General features: G+C 50.7%; 2 protein-coding genes across 8 annotated transcripts in view; one reads left to right on the top strand and one right to left on the bottom strand.

Annotated features, from left to right (window-relative positions):
* LOC122385633 (TBC1 domain family member 17-like) overlaps positions 1 to 19,835 on the top strand; it is a 101,294-nt gene that overhangs the window by 67,322 nt on the left and 14,137 nt on the right. The gene's annotated exons all lie outside the window — the stretch shown is intronic.
* Positions 4,948 to 18,209, bottom strand: LOC122385640 (collagen alpha-2(I) chain-like). 7 transcript variants are annotated; one of them, XM_043374027.1, is made up of 3 exons: positions 8,529 to 8,563; positions 5,827 to 6,343; positions 4,948 to 5,778 (listed from the first exon to the last, which is right to left on the bottom strand). In XM_043374027.1, the coding sequence occupies exons 2-3, from the start codon at positions 6,322 to 6,324 to the stop codon at positions 5,290 to 5,292; spliced, it is 987 nt and encodes a 328-aa protein (XP_043229962.1). In that variant the 5' UTR covers positions 6,325 to 6,343; positions 8,529 to 8,563; the 3' UTR covers positions 4,948 to 5,289. The 7 variants fall into 7 exon arrangements, 6 of the variants coding, with proteins under 6 accessions (XP_043229962.1, XP_043229961.1, XP_043229959.1 ...); XM_043374026.1 differs by having other exon boundaries at positions 4,948 to 5,393; positions 5,442 to 6,343; positions 8,529 to 8,559; XR_006257233.1 differs by lacking the exon at positions 8,529 to 8,563 and adding an exon at positions 14,227 to 14,295 and having other exon boundaries at positions 4,948 to 6,341.

Genomic DNA, 19,835 nt, shown 5'->3' with positions numbered 1-19,835 from the left:
TTTGCTGGAGGAGATCCTTTCGGCTGCCCCTGCTCAGGACGACCTAGAGCTGGACGAAACCGACCTGGAATGGCTACGAGAACTGCAGCCTCCGAGGGCCTTCCGTGATGCACGGCGCCTGCACATGATCTGCGGCGATTCGATTGCCAGGGACGCCCCTGTCACGGTGAAGGAGCCCGACGAACTCCTATCACTAGCTCAGGGCGGCCAGACCTGGAGGCTTCTTCTCGACGCTGCGTCGGAGCATGTTCGGTCTTGGACATCAGAAGCTGAGGACCGTGGACTTGAGGTGGGCAGCGCTGTCATCTGGTTAACAGGAAATGATGTTTACCCCCGCCGACATACATCGGCGGCCATCAGCGGTCTTCCTGCACGCTGTGAGGCCCTCCGCGAGGTGGTGACGGGGACCATCGCGGCTCTTCATGTCGTGGCGCGGACCGTTCTGATCCTGGGACCGTTGCCTCGGCGCATGGACCTGGGGAGACCCTGGGAGCAGACACCTGCGTATCATCTGGAGCGCCATGTCGGTAGATTCATCGCGGATATGGACGACGTGTGCCTTCTTCCGCTCGGGCGGCGTCTCTGTACCAGGAGACGGAGCCGCCACCTGGTGCGAAATGAGAACTTTTTTCGAGTGGATGGGGTCCATCTGTCGGAGGAAGGTTATGCACGCCTTTTACCCGGCTTCCCAACGTGGCTGACCTCCAAGTGAAGAGTTGTATCTGTTCTGATAGTGCCTATGGTTTGGTATTTATGTTTAATTTATGAATTGTTCAAGGATCCTGAATTTCGTGCGCACGGATAGTTTGCGGGTCGCAAACTTGTTGGGGAGGGGATAGTGTTACGGTGCCCTCCGCTTGCCGTGGCACGATGGTGCCGTAGCAGCGCGGAACGGTGGCGCAAGTGGTTAAGGCGCCGGGTTCGCATTGTGAGATGCTATGGTGAAGCGAGTTCGAGTCTCGTCGTTTCCGTGCTTTTGTCGGTGATGGGTGTTTTTGTCTGTGCGTGTGCGCGTGCGCGTGCGCGTGCGCGTGCGCGTGCGCGTGCGCATGCGGATGCGAACGGCGATGTACGTGCTGCACGTTGATTGGTCTGTGCCCGTGACCTCGGCTCGGGCCGAGGCTCGTTTTGGCCTGGCGGTCAGTGGAGACCGGGACTCTGCCAGGTGAGCTCGCTGTCGCCTCCCCGCTCCTTACCTGTGGTCCGAATTGATGGCAACGATTCGGTAACAGCGCCAGGGCGACTCTCTGGTATCCTTTCCCTCCCCTGTCGCGGTGCTTGATTGCTACGAGCACAGACTTTCCTCTTCCTTCCCCGTGCTTGATTGACACGAGCACTTCCTCTTGTACCCGTCATTGTTGTGTGCTAGCACTTGAACTAAAATGGTCACATTGTCATCTGATACTTGCCGCACTGGTCGTTAGATACTTGAACTCACTCGTTACGCACTTAAGTGAATATAACGCGACCAGTGTACGTAATCTCTGATTCGGGGCTGATCTGGTTCTGTATAGCAGAAACTAGGACAATTGGGGGCAGTCTCGTAACAGAAGTCAGGATTCGAGCTTTTGTATTTGACCTATATGACAATCTACAAAGCTCTATTCTATCTAATCTAATTCTAATCTATTCAAAGCTTGTGGCGCAGAGCGCACGTACTTAATATGCTATTTCATCAGCATTTTTCTGACATGATTAATTTACATACCTACTGTTGCAAGGTAGGTGGCGTGTGAATGTGATGCAACGACGCGCGTCATTCAATTGGCATGCTTTCCGAGAGGACCTGGTGACTCTGTGCACACTGCACAGCATTAATGCATACTCGCCACCGCTCCTGGAATCATGGCTCCAGGCTGTTCTGGGACCATTTCGTTATGTAATTGGTCGCAAGGAGAAATAAACTGCAGTGACAGTTGGGTGGAGCGCCACAAGTCGTTTATCTTCATAATCTGCTGAAATTGGTGCAGCTCACACGTCAACTCTTTACAGCTGGACGGTGGCGGTCACCTCGGTCTGCCGTTCAAGCATTATCTATCGTTGCCGTTTCCACACTGTGACCCAAGAGGCAGAGAAAGCGGCTGTGGGGGACTGCGGACACCTGTACCGTACCGCGAAGCTCTCCAGTGCACACGAACCAAAATTAGTAAATAATACTGGCAGGCCGTAACGTCGGCCTGACCTGAGTTCGAGGCATGAACCGACCGGCCCGCGGGACCTCCACTAGGCCTCCAGCGGGCCATTTTACACTAACAACCCGTGATAGCGGACGCAGCGCGCAGCGCACGGCAGATACAAAAACCGGCCTCCACACCAGACTGTTCGCGAGAAACGTCCTCCACCGCACGCCGGCTGTGACCGCTCAGCAATCAGACAAGGCCAAACAGCGAGCGCCAGGCGGGCCTCGGTTCCCGCACCCTGCGCCAGTCCAGTGCAAGGCTCGGCAGCGGTCCTCCTCCCCTCCCGGAACGGACCCAGCCGGGGATGAACAGTGGACGAAATTGAGCTGATCACGCGGACGGCGCTGTCGTCGCCGCTGTGCCGGCCGCGGTGAACGGTATCTGACGTGCCCAGCGACAGGACGCAGGACGGGGGGGGGGGGGCGAGGTCAGTGGTGGGGGTGGACCGAGTTGCATCACTCCCACAAAGGCCCACAGCTGCAGCGGCTGGCTGACGGTGCAGCCGACCGCTGGAAGGACACCTACTCCCCTCCAGAGGAACTGGTGGCGAAGGACGATTCTACTTCACCGACGCCACGGGCTGGTGACGTTGCATGCCATAAAATCACCACGTAAACTGTACCGATTCAAAGTTGAATGAAAGTGTAACCTGCAGGCTCAGCAGGGCGTGCCGCCACACCACCAGAGTGTGTGCACGTTACCATAACATTCACTATCCCTCATATCAGGTGTTATGAGAAGACTACACTTTGGCATGAGCGATTGACGAAAACATACCAGACTTCACGCAAATATTTATGCACAGATTCCGTTAGCAGAACAGATGTATCGTGATCAAGACTCCGAAACCCCACATCTTTGAAGGCCCGCGAAAAACGTAATCTTTCCTAAGTTTTCAATAGCATTGTGCTTGCACGACGTTCCATCTTTTTTCTAGGCGTTATTGTGCTCACTACGAGTAGGTGATCACGTTACCGTATCGATACGATGAACCGCCTATTATGTGAGAGACGTCGACACACAGGAAATCTCAACAAATGTTCATTGGACGACTCACAGCTGCAGTCTCGACTGCGAGAATTTCATCGCTTCAGTTTATAGTTTGAAATTAAGCATAATTCCCTTCGTAGCTTTCCTTGCAATCCACATGGACGAAGACAGAGGCCCGAAAACTGGCCAAACCGTGGCGAGCGGCCACAGATTCGGGCTAAGCTGGTGGGGGGAGAGTTTCAGAGTCTGAACATGAACAAGGAGAGGGACTTCCACCGTCCAGACCCAGCCCGCCCTCCGCCCCTCCCGGCTGCACTGCTCATTTACACACAAAGCCCGTCCCATCACAAAGTCACTGGTCACGTCAGTAAACAGAGTTCGATCAACCATAGTGTGCGGTGGCAGGACGGCCAATTCCTGGACGACAGCCGTTGACATCTTGCATGTGTGCGACGGTACGATATCTGGTGATAAAGTTGCCACCATTTATTTAGAACCACTGCGCAATGCACCTCGGTGCAGTGCTAAGTTCATAAATAAAACAGTCATCGGTGGCGCCGGTTGATCTCAGAGGTCACACGACGGGAGCCTCTGCGGGCCTCCGCGGGGCGAGCGGTGAAACCCAAGTCATCGCGGGCGGTGTTGACTCTGTCAGCAGCTCGAGGGTAGGGCAGGGGTGGCCGGTAACGACCTGCCCAGCGGCGCGGCGGGCGGACTTCGTGGGAGTGACTGCGAGCGAGCGGGGAGAGAGACGCTGGCGGTAGAGGGCGCCCGCAGACACGGCAAACAGCGACTAACCGTCACTGACGGCGACCAGAGAACATGACCCGTCGGGGTGACAGCGACTCACCCGAACTCATGAATATATGATCTACAGTACATACTGACTAAGGTGGTCTATAGCAGCTACTCGCTCAAGCACGTATGGGAAGAAAATGTACGGACTAAGGGTTGGTAATTGGTACGACCTACTGATGTGCCAGCTAGCGGCTCGCTTGAACTCTCTCGAAACTGAGGGGGACCACCGAGAGCAGAGGGACTATCAGCGCCTTGTCTAGCTCATAGGAATAGAGGGGCCCACCCGGTTGTGTGGCCCCAATCGGACAAACGTAGAGTGCATATATAGGAGAACTGCTTTCAGTGTCTGCATATTTAGTACGAGGTTCCTGTGGAGTGTGCATCAACATAGCGAGCCCCTAATATATGCATGGTCGCGCAGTGTATGTCCTGCTTCTGGGCTTGCGGGGAACTACCCTATCACCATTGAGGGGCGCTGGTACCTGATAAGAATGGATGGCAGTACCTCTCAAATAGCGACGCCTGTTGTGCCGGTGTTCTCGGAGCCAGTAATACGACGAACCCGACATCTACCGGCAGGATCAGAAGTGAAACCTTCAAAGCCTCGCCACCAGTCCCAATAGATCAAACTACTGCATTGTGCATCCAATGCAAAATCGCTACCCCCAACTTCGGCAAGAGGACGTGCGAAAACAATTCTACTTCATAGTCGGCATGTAGCCGTCTGTTATTAGTTGGCGTGATTCGGCTACACCACGGTGCGGTCTCGGGCATAGTACCCGGCCGTCTGGCTTCAGACGCTGGGTTTGCCAGAGCCACAGTCTCTCACAGTGCGTCAGACTGACACTGGCGTAGGTTTGCTGAGATCGGAAACGACGAGCTAGCTGCTGGACTTCTAGTTGCTACTTGGTTCTATCTACAGGCATCTAGCTAAAAGCTCCACTAGCTACGTCCTACGAAGCCGAAAGCGAATCAGACATTTCATTGACAGATTTTATATGAACGCATGACAACAGGTAACAAACACAAGATCATTGAACAACGCTAGTACCGCTTGAGGCACAGTTCATTACGAGTCATTAAATAATTTATATATCTGAATGCTAGTCAATAGTCATTTAAGATTCTTAACATGGATTATTTGGCTCAATGTTAGTTAAGATCACACTACCGAAACTAAATAATAAAAAGTGAACGGACAGTTCATATGTGACTCGATTTTCGAGGCACCAAAAAATAATTTGATCAAAAGACGACACCAATCAGCGGGTGAAAGCTCGCGATACCAAAGCCAGACTAGCTCTCCTCGGTACATCACCCATCATTTGCTCGGGCCGGCCGGTCTCCACGACTGTCCTGCTTTCCAGGTCGGACCGGCAGTCCTCCCTCCACTGGGAGCTCCGTTCCAACCTCTTCTCGGACCGGCGTTCCCGTACCCTCTCGGGCCGGCGTTCCAACTTCCTGTAGGACCGGCGTTCCAATTCCCTCTCGGACAGACGTTCCCATACCCTCTCGGGCCGGCGTTCCAACTTCCTGTATGACCGGCGTTCCAATTCCCTCTCGGACCGGCGGGAAAAGCTCCTCTCGGACCAGCGGGAAAAGCCCCACTCGGACCAGCGGGAAAAGCTCCTCTCGGACCGGCAGGAAAAGCTCCTCTCGGACCAGCGGGAAAAGCTCCTCTCGGACCAGCGCCCTGCTTTCCATTCGGACCAGTACTCTGCTTTCCATTCAGACCAGTATTCTGCTTTTCACTCGGTCCAGAAGACTGCTCTCCTCTCGGACCAGCGCTCTCCTTTCCACACGGTCCCGTGGCCTGGTTTCCACACGGTCCTGTGACCTGGTTTCCACTCGGTCCTGTGGCCTGGTTTCCACTCGGTTCTGTGGCCTGTTTTCCGCTCGGTCCTGTGGCCTGATTTCCACACGGTCCCGTGGCCTGTTTTCCACTCGGTCCACCCTCTCCTCGGTCCATCTGTTCACGCTGCACCTCCTCCGTCGCTGCGCTGTTCTTCGTCACCCCCTCGCCGTGCCCTCCGCGGCGCCGGTCAGGGGGTCGGGGCGCGGGGAAGCGGCGACACTGGCCGCAGGCGCTGCACCGCCACACCTGACAGCGCTGTGGTCGGCTGCGCGTGCGCACCGTGCACGTGGTACCCGGCACGAGCAGCACGTGGCACGCAGAGCACACGGTCCGCTTCATCTCTCTGTCCATCCGCAGCACAGCTTTCTGGGCGAACTCTATGAGCATGTGTGAGAAGTGGTGTGATGTAGCACGCCGGTCGGGCCGGACGCGCATTGAAGCCCATGCCAGCTGGTACAGATAGTTGGCCCGATGAAAGTTGTCCAGGCCCCCCTTGGACATGTTGCGCCGCTAAGTATCTGTGGGAGAGAGATTGTACGTTTAATAATTAATAACGGAATCCAAAGCGGTCGTCTTCAAGATGGATCAGTCAGGACACCAAAGCGCGCAACAGAAGCGAAAGATAGGACACGGACACATTAATATCCTTACAAATTATTAGCAGCACGTTATCTAAATGACCGTCATTTGTTTGCTCATATAATGCAGGTATAACTTTTTCAGTCAGTGCTTTGTAGTTTGTACCATCCTCAGCTGGTAAGACGAAATTATTTTGGTTTATGTATTTGCATTAACAAAACTGAGTGCAAATGGTATCAGCTCACAGCCACAACACATAAGTCAAAAGTCGTTTCAGGCAGCATTATACAAGTCGAGAAAAGCCAATAGTTTCAGTTTGAGATGGATGACAAAGCCTTGTGGTGGGCCAATCAGTCAATAATGGTGACTATCAACACGACAATGAATAACAGCGTCATCATTCAAACTGTTTTCATGAGTGTCAAAAATGGGGCTGAGATGTAATCGTGAAATGACATAAAAAAGATAAATGATTGACTTTCGATTGCCTAACATGCCCAACATAACAACACTGCCCAGCATAAATGAAACACAACACTGATGAAATGAAACATCAACGCCCTGCACAGCACTCAGCACAACACAGTACAAGTGGTTATTGGTTACTGCGCAACCGCTGACGATGAGCTACGACACTCCGCTGTAGTTATCTTCCCGACCAGTTCTTAGTGATCAGATATCTTTAAAGAGCACCCACTAATCCAGCATCAAGTATTCTTTTTCTCCATTCTTTTAGCTCCAGCTCTCGGTTACGAGCCCTCGCCGTCAGCCGTCAGCCATCACGTGCCCAGTTTATCTCTCAGCTGCGGTGGGAACTCGGCGGCTCGCTCCCTGGCGCACGGGAGACAGAAGCGGCGTGTGTAGAACACACTACAGCCGGCGTCCTGACACACGGCACGGGCGCACAGCGTGCAGTCGGCGCCGAGCAGGACTGGCAGCTGGCAGGCGGCGCGCGCACTGAACGGGTCCCGCATCACATAGCCGGGCTCCGTCAGCTGGACAAAGCCCGAGAACGGCGGTCGCGTGCCCCGGTAGTGACACTGCTCGTTCAGACCGCACACACAGCATGTGAATGGTATGGTCTCCTCGGCGACAGGGTCCGCAGAGGCCGGCGCTGGTGTTTTCGTTGTGTCCGCTGACAGCGAAAGAGACGCGGGGTCGTTGGGCCCTGTGACAGGCTGTTGATTGCCAATGTCATTTGGTGCAGTGCCAGGATACTCCTGTTGTACAGGACCTTTATTGTCAACAGAGCCAGTGCCTGGCTCATGTCCTGGAGGTGACTTCTGCGCTAGAAGCTGCTCAGGAATATCATGTCTGTTATGATCTTCCACCAAAGCTTTATTCTCTGACTCTGGATCTGTCATTATTGGCCTGCAAAAGGAGCATGGATAACAAATAAACAAATCCAAGCAACAAGAATCATGATTCATTTACCACTTACCACACTACAATGAATCACCAAGTTGCAACTTTTATCACTTTCAACATGATTCAATCACTGACTGGGCAATTTTCACTTGAATGCTGATACTTAGATAATCATAAGCCGGCCATTTGTAAAACACCAGAACTATGCACTTAACTAAGCTGCCAGAAATCAACAGAGTAACAGACCATATGTGCCCATCACCACAAATTGAAATGCATATCTTAATGACTCACAAGCACAAGAAAGGAGCATGAGTAAACAACCTAGGACTGGAAATGAAATAATGAAACACTGAATCAAACAGCAACTAGCCAATAGATGTCCTACTAGCCTACCTACAGAGACGACCGACCGGCACTAAACACAAACGTGGCATCATGGACGATCGTGTAAAGTAGTGGTGACCTTTACGTGTCCCCGGTAAAAGCTAGAATACCACACGGTTATTGATCATAGGCTCATGTATGTATGGTATGAGACGTGTTCCGATTTGTTGAGCGACCCCCCCCCCCCCCACACACACACTTCTTATGTGAAGCAATTATTGTGTATTTCTCTCTCTTATTCGACTGCTCACCTATATGCTTAGGCTCCTTTCATTCATACTTCGTTCATTCGTGCATTCATTCAATTCATTCATTCGTTTGCATACTTAATTATCCTGTCAGGCAGTGGGGTGTCTACTTTTGGTAGGCATAGTACTGATGTGCCGGTCCCGTAACTCAGTTGATAGAGCGTAGGACTCCACGTGGTGAGAGCACGCGTTCCCGGTTATAACAGTCCGGGTTCAAAGCGCGACGGGCGCTTGACATTTATGGGCCTCCTGACAGGTATGATGGTTGCGGTTGGTGGCAGGCCGTTGCCAGGTGAGGTCTGAGGGGACCGGCCGTGAGCGGCTATGTGGGCACGTTAAACTTTAAACTCTAATTTCTGCCATAGAACTGGAATTGCGCGATCGGAGGGTAGAGGGCAGGGTCACCGCAACAAGCTTCGCTTAGCGGTGGCTCTGTCCTTGTGTATCCTTCCTATCAAAAGGTTAGGACTAAATTTATTTTAAAAAATGTGACCTGTCTACTCCTGTGATGTCATCTTTGACCTGACCTGAAAATGACCTTAGTAAAAATTGTAGACCTTGACCGTGCGTATCTGATGCCGTTTACCGCTTGTCGCTATCTTGCTTCGTTCTCGAGATCTCAGGGGGGCGGTCATCCGCCCCCCCCCCCCCGTCGGTACTAAGTTGGCGCAGACCCCCGTCGGTGCGTGTGTTAACACTTAATAGTGCAAGTGTTAATTGTAATAGTATGTGAAGGTGCAAGCGGTGTCGTATCCTGTGGATGTAAGTTAGAAGACACATCTCAACCTAGACGCGAGGTTTATATTTAACCCGCGCACCGACGGGGGGGGGCGGATATCCGCCCCCCCCCCCTGAGGTTTTTCGCGAATAGCGGGAAAACCGCGGCGCGTAGCGCCGCGAAATTTGGTACGACTATTCTCTCATCAATTTTACACATGATGTGCAAGTTTGAACCTCCTAACTTTTAAGGTCAGGTCACCAGGTCACTTTGAATGACCCAACCTCAAGTCACTTTTTTGCAACTTTGTCACCGTGCCAGAGCTACAGTAGATGTCGGAGGCCTTTGTAAGTCGCAGGATGTTATTAGGTCATTAGTAGCTACAATTTGTATATCTCGGAATTTTGAAATCGGTGACCTAAGGTCAGGTCAATTTCTCGACCTCCCCATTATAAGTCAATGGGGGAAAAATCAACTCCCTGTTTTTACCACTAAAACGGATCGGAATGGCCCCATATACCATACATGACTTCATATACGATCAACCTTCACTACCTTGAGGTCTGTTTTGCTGTTGGGCAGCTGTAAGGTCATGTGACGTCATCAAAGGTCACCAAAGGTTTTTTGCCAATAACTCCGTACAGGAACAAGATACAGTCACGCGGATGGTCTCATTGTGTTCAGCTCGTCAAGACGCATCGAATGCTTTACATGATGACCTCGAGGTCACGTGACCTGAGGTCAACCTTTGACCTTGACCTTTCGAGGTCAACATATATATAATTCGATGCGGATTGACGAGAGGATCACGATGATGCCCTTAGATTGTTTCTATCTTGACCAGTATAACGCCTTTTGGGGCGACTAACGGAGCGAGCGAGAGGGTGGGCCTTGCACGTGCGAAATTGCGAGGCGGTACCTCCAACTGACTTGTGCATGGCATCCTACTAACCGGTCTCTAGCGATGTGCCAAATTTGGGCACAATCGGCCCAGCCATTCTCGAGATCTGGAAGCGGCACCCTGCACGTGCGCACGTGCAAAATGGGTCCCAACTGACTTTTGCACGGCACCCTACTAACCGGTCACTAGCCATGTACCAAATTTGAGCGCCATCGGTCCAGCCGTTCTCGAGATCTGGAATCGACCCCTGCACGTGCGCACGTGCAGCAGCACCCCAACTCTGGCACATGGATATGCATTGCCTAGTGGGTGCCTACCTACATGCCAACTTTCAGCGCAATCGGCCAAGTAGTTACCGAGATATTGCAACAATTACAAAACGGACACCTCTTCGTTTTGCACGTGGCACGTGCATGAGGGGTCACCCACATGCATCAGGAATAGTCCAATACTTGGTAGAAGGAATGAAGCTACCCTACAAAAATTACCGCGTGTAAATCGGTCAAGTGGTTGCTGAGATATAACCCTCGCAAAAGCGTGACCAGTGACGTACCCAAGGGGGGGGGGCACGGGGGCCAAGGCCCCCCCCCCCCCTGAGCGCCGAAGGCGCTCAGGAGGCCCCTCAGGCCCCAGGATATTTTTTTTAACACTGGATAAAACGTCTTTTACTCGGAAGAAAAATTGATATTGAAGTTTCATTTATGTGCCCTGGGTACCCGAGGGGCCCCTGCAGTCATCCAAGGGCCCCCATTTTCCTGGGCCCCTGGTCGCCTAGGGGGCCTCTGGTAGCTGGGGGCCTGGTCTCATGGGGGCCCCTGATAGCCTGTGGCCCCTAGTCGCCTAGGGGGCCCTGGTCGCATGAGTGGCTTCTGGTCGCATGAGGCCCCTGATCGACTGGGGGCCCCTAGTTGCCTAGGGGGCCCTGATAGCCCGGGGCCTGGTCGTATGGATGGGCCCCTGATAGTCTGTGGCCCCTAGTCGCCTAGGGGGCCCTAGTCGCATGGGGGGGCCTCTGGTTGCATGATATTGAGGCCCCTGATCGCCTGGGGGTACCTACTCGCCCAGGGGGCCCCTGGTAGCCGGGGGGCCTGGTCGCATGGAGGCCCCTGGTTGCCTGGGGCCCCCGGTCGCCCCTAGTCGCCTGGTGGACCCTGGTCGCCTTGGGCCCCTGGTAGCATGGGATCCCCTGGTCGCCTGGAGGCCTCTGATCGCCTGAGGGCCGCTGGTCACCTAGAGGGCCCCTGGTCGCCTGGGGGCCCCTGGTAGCCCCCTGGTAGCGACCAGGGGCCCCTGGGCCCCTGGTCGCATGGGGCCCCCTGGTCGCATGGGGGCCCCCTGGTCGCCTGGGGGCCCCTGATCGCTTTGAGGACCTGATCGCATTGGCCCTTGGTCGCCTGGAGGGCCCTGGTCGCCTGGGGCAGTGGGGCCCCTAGTCATCTGGAGGACCTGGTCGCCTGGGAACCCCTGGTCGACTGGGGGCCCCTGGTCGTCTGAAAGTACGCTTATCACCTGATTGATCCCAAATCATCTGAGTGGCTACTGGCTACTGGATATAAGTAGTGACTGGAGTAGGCACTCATCTGAAGGAGCCAATATCTTTCACGGTGCCGGAGACATCACAGAAAAACAAAAAGGCTAAACTAAATACACCCAACCTTGGCCCCAAATGCGTCATTGGCTAACACAGGGATGTGGGTCGATTTGCAATCGCATTTCCTCCTAAGTCCTATTCCTCCAATTAATACAGAGTGTCCCAGAATTACCCAAACATTTATTTTCTGGCTAAAAGTACAATTGCGCTCGATTCCTAGTGAAACATATAATAGCCGCGTTTACATATAACATAGGGCTAGTTGCCAGATAGTGGAATTCCGATAACGAGACATTTATTCCCCACTATTATATTACGAGGGGCGTTCAAAAAGTTCTCGGCCCAACCATGAAGGAGTTGGAATTTCGACCTGCAACGCGGTGTGTTCATTGTTCAATGATGTGTTATTGGGATGTCCACTTACGTAGCCATTAACCAATCTGCCCTGTGATTGGTTCAGGCTGCCAATTAATCGTAACATAGTTTGCTATTCCCGGTCAGAATGGGCGACGCCCAGAAGAGAACAGTGATTTGGTTCATGTATTGCAGAAAAATGCACCAAACCTTATTCACGAAAAGCTAGTGCCAACACATGTTGAGGTTTGTCTTTCTTACAGTAGCGTCAAAAAGTGAGCATCTCTGTTCAATTTTGGTCAACAGATCATTAATGGTCACCCCCGCAGTGGCCAGCCATCAACAGCATTGACTCAAGAAAATATGAAAAATAAGCACTTCTTTGTGAAAAATGACAAATGTTCTGGTCTGAAACAACGCAGCAGAAGCGGAGTTGTCTATCAGGTTCCTCAAAGCCATTCTTCGACAGCGTATTAATATGTTTAAGATCTCTGCAAGATGCATCCGCCGTTTGCTGACACCAGAGGAAAGGGAAACTCGAAAGGAGGCGTAACGCGAAAATTTTGGCCCCTATATCGAAGATCCAAAAGAGTTCATTGAACTACTTGTTACCGTGGAGGGATTGTGGGTGTCACACATTGACCCTCAGGGCGTGACCGAGTTGCACAAGTGGAAGCACACTGAGTAAAGGCCACCAAATGTGTGCGACGTGTTTAAGTCAGACGGCAAGGTGACAGTGGTTGCATTTTTGGATGATGGCGGGGCTCTGCTCGTCAACTTTCTAAAACAGGGGCGCACAATTAATGATGAATGCTACACCTCCCTTCGATAACAGTAGCGAGCAGCAGATATCAAGGAGAGACTAGGGAAGCTGACTAAAAGTGTGCGCCTGATCCAGGACCACGCACCAGCACACATGAGCAGGGTGACGATCAGCGAAGCAGTGAGCTGTGACTTCGAGTTGTTGTCACAGACACTTTTTTCTCTGTACCTTGCACCCTCAGGTTGCCACCTCTTCCCCCAACATAAGGAAATTGCTTAGCAGTGGCAACTTCGCTGACAGCAAGGAGACAAAAGCAGCCGTCTTGGACGTGCCAGATGCGTCCAAAACCCACTTGGCTATGGAGACCCAGGAGCCTCTCGCGAAGCGCTGCGCGAAATATTTTTGTCTTAACGCTGGTTATTTGACTAAATGAACATTTTTTGTCTAATAAGTCGACATCGTATCTCTGCTCCTTCATGGTCGGGCCGAGAACTTTTTGAACGCCCCTCGTATATACCTACATATCCGGAATTGGAGGATGTTCAGTAATTGAGGCGCTCGCTCATAAAATGCCGTGCGTTTCATGCACACTCCCCAAGCAAAAATATTTTTACTTTCCAATTTTCCACATTTTCTCAAGGCTTAGACCGTTACAGAGACCGTTTTAATTGACTTTGATGAAGTTGAACGCGAGAAATCACAACCAAATGCTACATTAGGTTGTAAAGAACTGAATTGCGTTTTCCCACACACGTGGCGTTTTCTCACCTACGTCTGCAGGAGAGACCGGACCCACTATGCCCCCCCCCCCCCACCATCGAAAGGTTCTTCATGACTCCCGGGGGCCCCCGGGGAACCTGGGGGGCCCTATACACTGTGGGGGGCCCCTTCGAAAGCAGGTGGCCCCCTCCTGGGCGAAATCCTGGGTACGTGCCTGAGCGTGACCACGGCCGGCCGCTCATACTCAGAAATTTCTGTTAATCTAAGGAAAGACTACGCTCGCTTCGCTCGCTCAGTAACTAGTTCGAAAGTTATTCGAGAAAAACACTCTCCATATATAGCGCCCATGGCGCCGCCATTTTGACTTTTTTTACCCCTGTGACGTCATCTTTGACCTGACCTGAAATTTGAAAATGACCTTAGTAAAAATTGTAGACCTTGTCCGTGTGTATCCGATGCCGTTTACCGCTTGTCGCTATGTTGCTTCGTTTTCGAGATCTCGGGGGGGGGGGGGGGGTCATCCGCCCCCCCCGTCGGTGCGAAGTTGGCGCAGACCCCTGTCGGTGCGCGGGTTAAAAACATGCAGATATATATGTTAACGGCAAATGTGGCGCTATAAATGTAAAAATGAAGGAACGCCTCCGTAATGAAGACAAGTCACAAGTGCTTTTTTTGCTTTTTTAACTTTTGCCAATTTTTGGAATTTTGAACAGGTTATTCTATTAATTATCCTACATATTTGAGTTTTCTTGGAGTCTTTCTTTCACAACTCACGTTGCTGCGCGGCAACTACTACTAGGGCCACCAAGGCAATCACAGATCACACCATAGAAGTAAGCTTACCTGGTATGATATACCAGGTGATCATTTGGGAATGAGATAAAGTAAGTGGCACGTGCAGATGTGTATTCAATAGCACACCAGACAAAAGACACGTCATTAGACTCGTCGGTATATAGGGCCTTGGACTCGTCATCGTGGGACATTTTGTACTGCACACTATTATACACCTGCAAGCCACTGTTCATCTACAGCAGGTGCTCAAAGTGGCCACCCCCTTCTGAGCGGCACAGCTCAGCCCGACGGCGTGTGTGACGCGCCATCTTTCGCAGCTGCTCTTCGTCGATGTTGCGGGCGAAGTCTTCAACCAGTTCCTTTAGCTGTTCCAGCGTTTGGGGCTCGCTGCGCACGATCTGAGCCGTCACCAATGACCAGAAACAAAAGTCCAGACAAGACAGGTCGGGACTGTACGGCGGCCATCGGTGTTCACTGTTCCGGGAGATGACGCGGATGGCCAGGATGGACTCCTGTGAATTCTGGCTAACCCATGATGAGGAGTGGTTTGAGCGTGTACTCTGGAGTGACGAAAAGTGGTTTGTTCTGCATCCGTCTCCAAACATGAAGAACACCGTGTGCTGGTCGCCAGAGAATCCGAACAACTCGTGCCATGCAAGAAGGCCCAGGGGCAGAAGGTGATGGCGTGGGTGGGCGTGGTGGATGGGAAGTGCCTGCCAGTTCACTGGTTCACTGGCTCTGTCAACAGCGACGCCTACCTGGAGATGCTGCAGACGGTGGTGTGGCCTGCGGTGAGGGCTCGGGCGACGCGCCACCAGTACTGGTTCTAGCAGGACGGCGCGCCGCCGCACGTCACTGCTCCCGTGATGGACTTCCTCCACTCGAAGTTCGGCGGCCGCGTCATCTCCCGGAACAGTGAACACCGATGGCCGCCGTACAGTCCCGACCTGTCTTGTCTGGACTTTTGTTTCTGGTCATTGGTGACGGCTCAGATCGTGCGCAGCGAGCCCCAAACGCTGGAACAGCTGAAGGAACTGGTTGAGGACTTCGCCCGCAACATGGACGAAGAGCAGCTGCGAAAGATGGCGCGTCACACACGCCGTCGGGCTGAGCTGTGCCGCTCAGAAGGGGGTGGCCACTTTGAGCACCTGCTGTAGATGAAAACAGTGGCTTGCAGGTGTATAATAGTGTGCAGTACAAAATGTCCCACGATGACGAGTCTAATGATGTGTCTTTCGTCTGGTGTGCTATTGAATACACATCTGCACGTGCCACTTACTTTATCTCATTCCCAAATGATCACCCGGTATATCTATTATACCTACATCTTACCTATATCTTTTGAACCACACCGACCACCAGGGGGGTTCGCTCCCGTGCCTTCAGCATTACGAAAAATGGCAACAACTCGTGAGCAGCATCAGCGCTCACGCACATGTTCAAGGAAAACAACGTGTAATGGACTGCTAACGACGGCCCTCTCCACCAATCAGCGTTCGGCATCTCGAGCGCTGATTGGCTGGTAGCAAACGCGTCATATGTGGGTCTCATTTTTTGCTATCAGTGAACGCGTTATTTAATACACAGTGGCCTATGGAGAATGGCACGCGGAATTGAAGGTCAGTGTTTTATTGCTTCGTACATGCGAATGGGGGTATTTGAGTGGCATTTGACACCATTTTCGAAATCTACAGTGAATTTCTGATCGACTCATGTATATATTTTTATGTATTTGACAGTATTAGTGCTACATAGTTGGTGTTTTATGTTGGTGTTGTTTCTCTCGACCTTTGTCTTTGACTTTAATCATATCTTTTCTCGAAAATGCTTGCCATAACCAGGTCTAAACTATATCTGCATAAAGGGAATACGTGTTGAATATGAGGAGAAAGTAGTAATGACCATTCTGTCTATCAAACTGCCAGAAGGTGTGCTTGTAAGGAGATTGAAACTGCAGTACGGGTTGCAGATGTGGGTTTGACATTAGCATTGTTGTTGTAACCCCACTTGCTCTAATAAAATGGCAACATGGGATTATATACACACTATTGCACAGCCTGGTAGCAAGCTGGTTGATATGTGGAGGATAATGAAATCATAAAAACCTTTCTTAAGTGAATAGGAGCGTTGCGTCTTGTGACTGATGTCAAGTCATTTCAAATCAAATGATTGTGATTGTAACTTTTACTTCAATTATTATTGCGAGTTTTGACCTTTTTAATCATCAAGTTTTATGTGTACCAATTTCATATCCCTAGGTGTAATGTCTGTGCGGCTTTGTGCAGTGTGCGTGTCTTGAAACAAACCAATTTATTTTGTACCTTTTTGTACTTCAACAAATGTATGTCAAAGGACAAAAATGTCATGTCTATTATCATTGACACTACTACAGCTAACTTTGCCTGTATTCTTATCTTTCAGAGGCATTCAATTCAATCTGCTTTCCAGTGCAGTACCCAGGAGGCTGCAACTGAAACTCGCACAAAGACAATCAAGTGTCACTTCATCAGCCTACAGGCTACAGCAACAGCCCATGATCTGTAATCAAGATATGGATGAAGTGGCATAGAAGAACAACCAGTTCAAACATAAAAAGATGTATTTTGTTTTGGACTATTTCTTAGCATAACAGAACAGAACACTTGCTGCTTTTTATGTTTGCCCTGTGTGCAGTTTTGAATGATTTTAACTATGAAATGCTTTTGCCAACTCTTCTCTTTACATAAGCTTCCTTTGTCATGCATGTGTAATTTTGAGTTTACATTCATGATGTAGGCATATTTCCCTTGGCTTCATAAAACTACTCTGCAAGCTTTTGTTATGGACATTGGTGCTTCCTCAGATGTGTCCAGTAGTTGATAAAGGGAGAAGAGGAGTAGGACAGCTGATAGCTATTACCAAAAATATGTGCTTGTCTGCACTTCGGGCTGTTCCATCATATGCAACCTCTATTTAACTACTTTGAGTTAAAAACACCTCATCTTTTGTTTCTTTCCTGTGTGGCCATTGTTTCCGTGGTGCTATAAACGTCTTAAGTTTGAAGTTGGTATCCAAGTGAGCAAAATGTGCATTATTTCAGTCCGTCTTGAATCATTCGTTTTGAGTTATATTCCTAACTGACATCCTGTTATTTGTCCTGCAATGTCTGTGCCTGGGTCCGCCCTTACCTCCGGCTCCAGCCTCCAACCAGCCCTGCTGAGCTCTGTCGCCGGCGCGGTGTGTCGCAACGTGCTGTTTCTCCACTCCAGCCGACAGCTGCTAGGAATCGTCCTGTGCCATGCGCCATGCGACACAGCAATTGTAAGCTGCAGGTCACATTCGGACTGATTGGCTCCGCATATGTGCATCCGGCCGAGTGCTAGTCGATATCAGGGACGTTGGTCGGACTGTTGTGGCGGCGTGCATTGTGCTGGTTGAAGTTGGTGTATTTCTGTTAGTGAAAAGCATTAATACATAACCATGGCCGCAGCCCAATGTTATTGTGGATTTCAGAGGGAGTGGCCAGTCAGGAGGGCCCCATGTGGGAATGGATCCAGTGTCCAGTAGGATTGGATAAGATTTCCGGCGATTGATAAACGCTTCTATGATAGTACCTAAACCTAGTCCTATTGAGTTATGAGGGGAGGTGACGTGAGGGACCTGACCTTACTAAACTCTTGTGAAAACACGACAGGCGCGGATACAAGGGGGGGGGGGCCATGGGGGCCATGGCCCCCCCCCCTTGGCCGATTTTTTTTCAAAAATGAAATAAAAAGTTAAAAAGTTAAAAAGCTGAAAAGGGGGCCTCCTGAAAATAAAGTGACCGAAATCCGATGAGTTTTTTTTTAACCTACCCACTTAGTTATTTCTTAGAAGACTAGCTGAGAAGACTTCTTTGTTAGAAGATTGGTAAAGCTTTTCATAACTTGGAGGTCTCTTATACTCACAGAGATGACCACTTTTACAGGGCCTCCTAACCTGCACAGAGGGCCTCCAAGCCTGCACAGATGTTGAGATGTTGCCTGAACAGCTAGATAAGCTCAATAGACGCAGTTTTTTTTTTGGGGGGGGGCCAACAAGTGGGAAGATGGGGCCTCCAACAGGTGGGATTATGGGGGGGCCTCCTGGTTTCTAATGGCCCCTCCCTTGGAGATTTTCTGGATCCGCCCCTGAAACACGATACATACGAACGGTAAGAAACCGACAACAATTCTTTCTGCCAAGTGTCATCTTTCTGTGAAGGATTTCTTGGCACTGAGTGTTCAGAAATTGTGTTGTTTTTGGACTGTGTAGAGGCTCACGAGCGACAACATAGCTCAACAACCTGACGTACCCTAAATATGCGACTTGTACCAGAAGATCCAGCTTGATCAAAAGATTGGACATGCCAAATTTCAGCTCTTTAGCTCAAAAGAATTTTGAGCTGTCGTAAAAACCGTCAGTGTGGCACCATATCGCCTCCCCGCGCGGTCGGAAGGTAAAAGTTCGCCGGCTCTAACTAAACAAATAGTCGTCGTATCGCAAATTCATTGACGGCGTTCGAAGCGTCGTTCAATTTACTTTCGAAACATATCCTAACATTAACATTTAACTGCCTAGCGCAATCTCCAACAAGCAAAAGTTCCGTGCATTCATCCTCATACAGTGTTAGCGGCCGCCGGCCGCCGGCCGCTGACCCACATTCGCGTCATCAGGGAATGCCGCAACTAATTTATTGTTTCCAACTTTTTTCCCGGAGCGTTCTACCTGGTTTATATAGCCTTGCCGACCACACACGTGCTTCGCCGGCTAAGTTTCGAGCTTTACCAGCGTCACATTTGCCGCCAGCTTTCTACGCTAGTAATTAGTAAAGCTTGGAGCTGTTCACACAGCAGTGTATTTGAGCAAGCCACGACTGAATGTCTAATAGAATTCCTTAAACGGTACACTAATATTGGGGGTATCTTTGGCGGTTTGTGATGAAAGAACAAGTTTTATTGGCTAACTCTTGGCGTTAATTCGGCTTTTACCAAAGACGCGAAGCATAGACACAAAATAATAAAAAACATGAGATATGGAAGCGTAAATAAGCGCGGTGTGAACCAAACAATCATTGCTACCAAATTGGTACCCGCTCGTCGTGTGACGTCTGTTATTGTTATTAACTTATTGGGCGAATAAGCGTAGTAAGTCATAAGTAGTGTTTAAATAAGGTAATTGCTGATTATTAGCTTGTTTTCTTCATTTCACTGGGACCACTGGACAAGGGCGCAGGACAATTGACAAAAACGGATGAAGAAACAGCAACGACACTTAACTCATTTTTTCAAACAGTATTTGTGGAAGAGGATCCCAATTTAGAGGTTCCCACCATCCCAGTGGACATAGACACTACGATTCTGACTAATATGAAGGTATCCAGACAGGAAGTATTGGAAGAGCTGAGGAGGATGGATGGGGACAAGGCTTCTGGGCCTGATGGGATCCCTTCAATAGTGCTGAAGTCAGGGGCGGATCCAGGAAAACTCCAAGGGGAGGGTCATGAATCGAAGTGGTGCCCCTACCTATACCCAAAATTAAAAACTCAACGGATTTCGTCCACTTCATTTTGGTGGTGCCCCCATTTTCAG

The sequence above is a fragment of the Amphibalanus amphitrite genome, unplaced genomic scaffold, assembly GCF_019059575.1.
Source record: "Amphibalanus amphitrite isolate SeventyFive unplaced genomic scaffold, NRLGWU_Aamphi_draft 000226F_arrow, whole genome shotgun sequence".
Lineage (NCBI taxonomy): Eukaryota > Metazoa > Arthropoda > Thecostraca > Balanomorpha > Balanidae > Amphibalanus > Amphibalanus amphitrite.
The sequence above is the reverse complement of the archived record's forward strand: the minus strand, read 5'-3'. Positions and strand labels throughout refer to the sequence as shown.

Excerpts from the sequence above, each read along its gene's own strand:
- LOC122385640 (XM_043374024.1), bottom strand. The coding sequence starts at position 6,324 with ATGTCCAAGGGGGGCCTGGACAACTTTCATCGGGCCAACTATCTGTAC.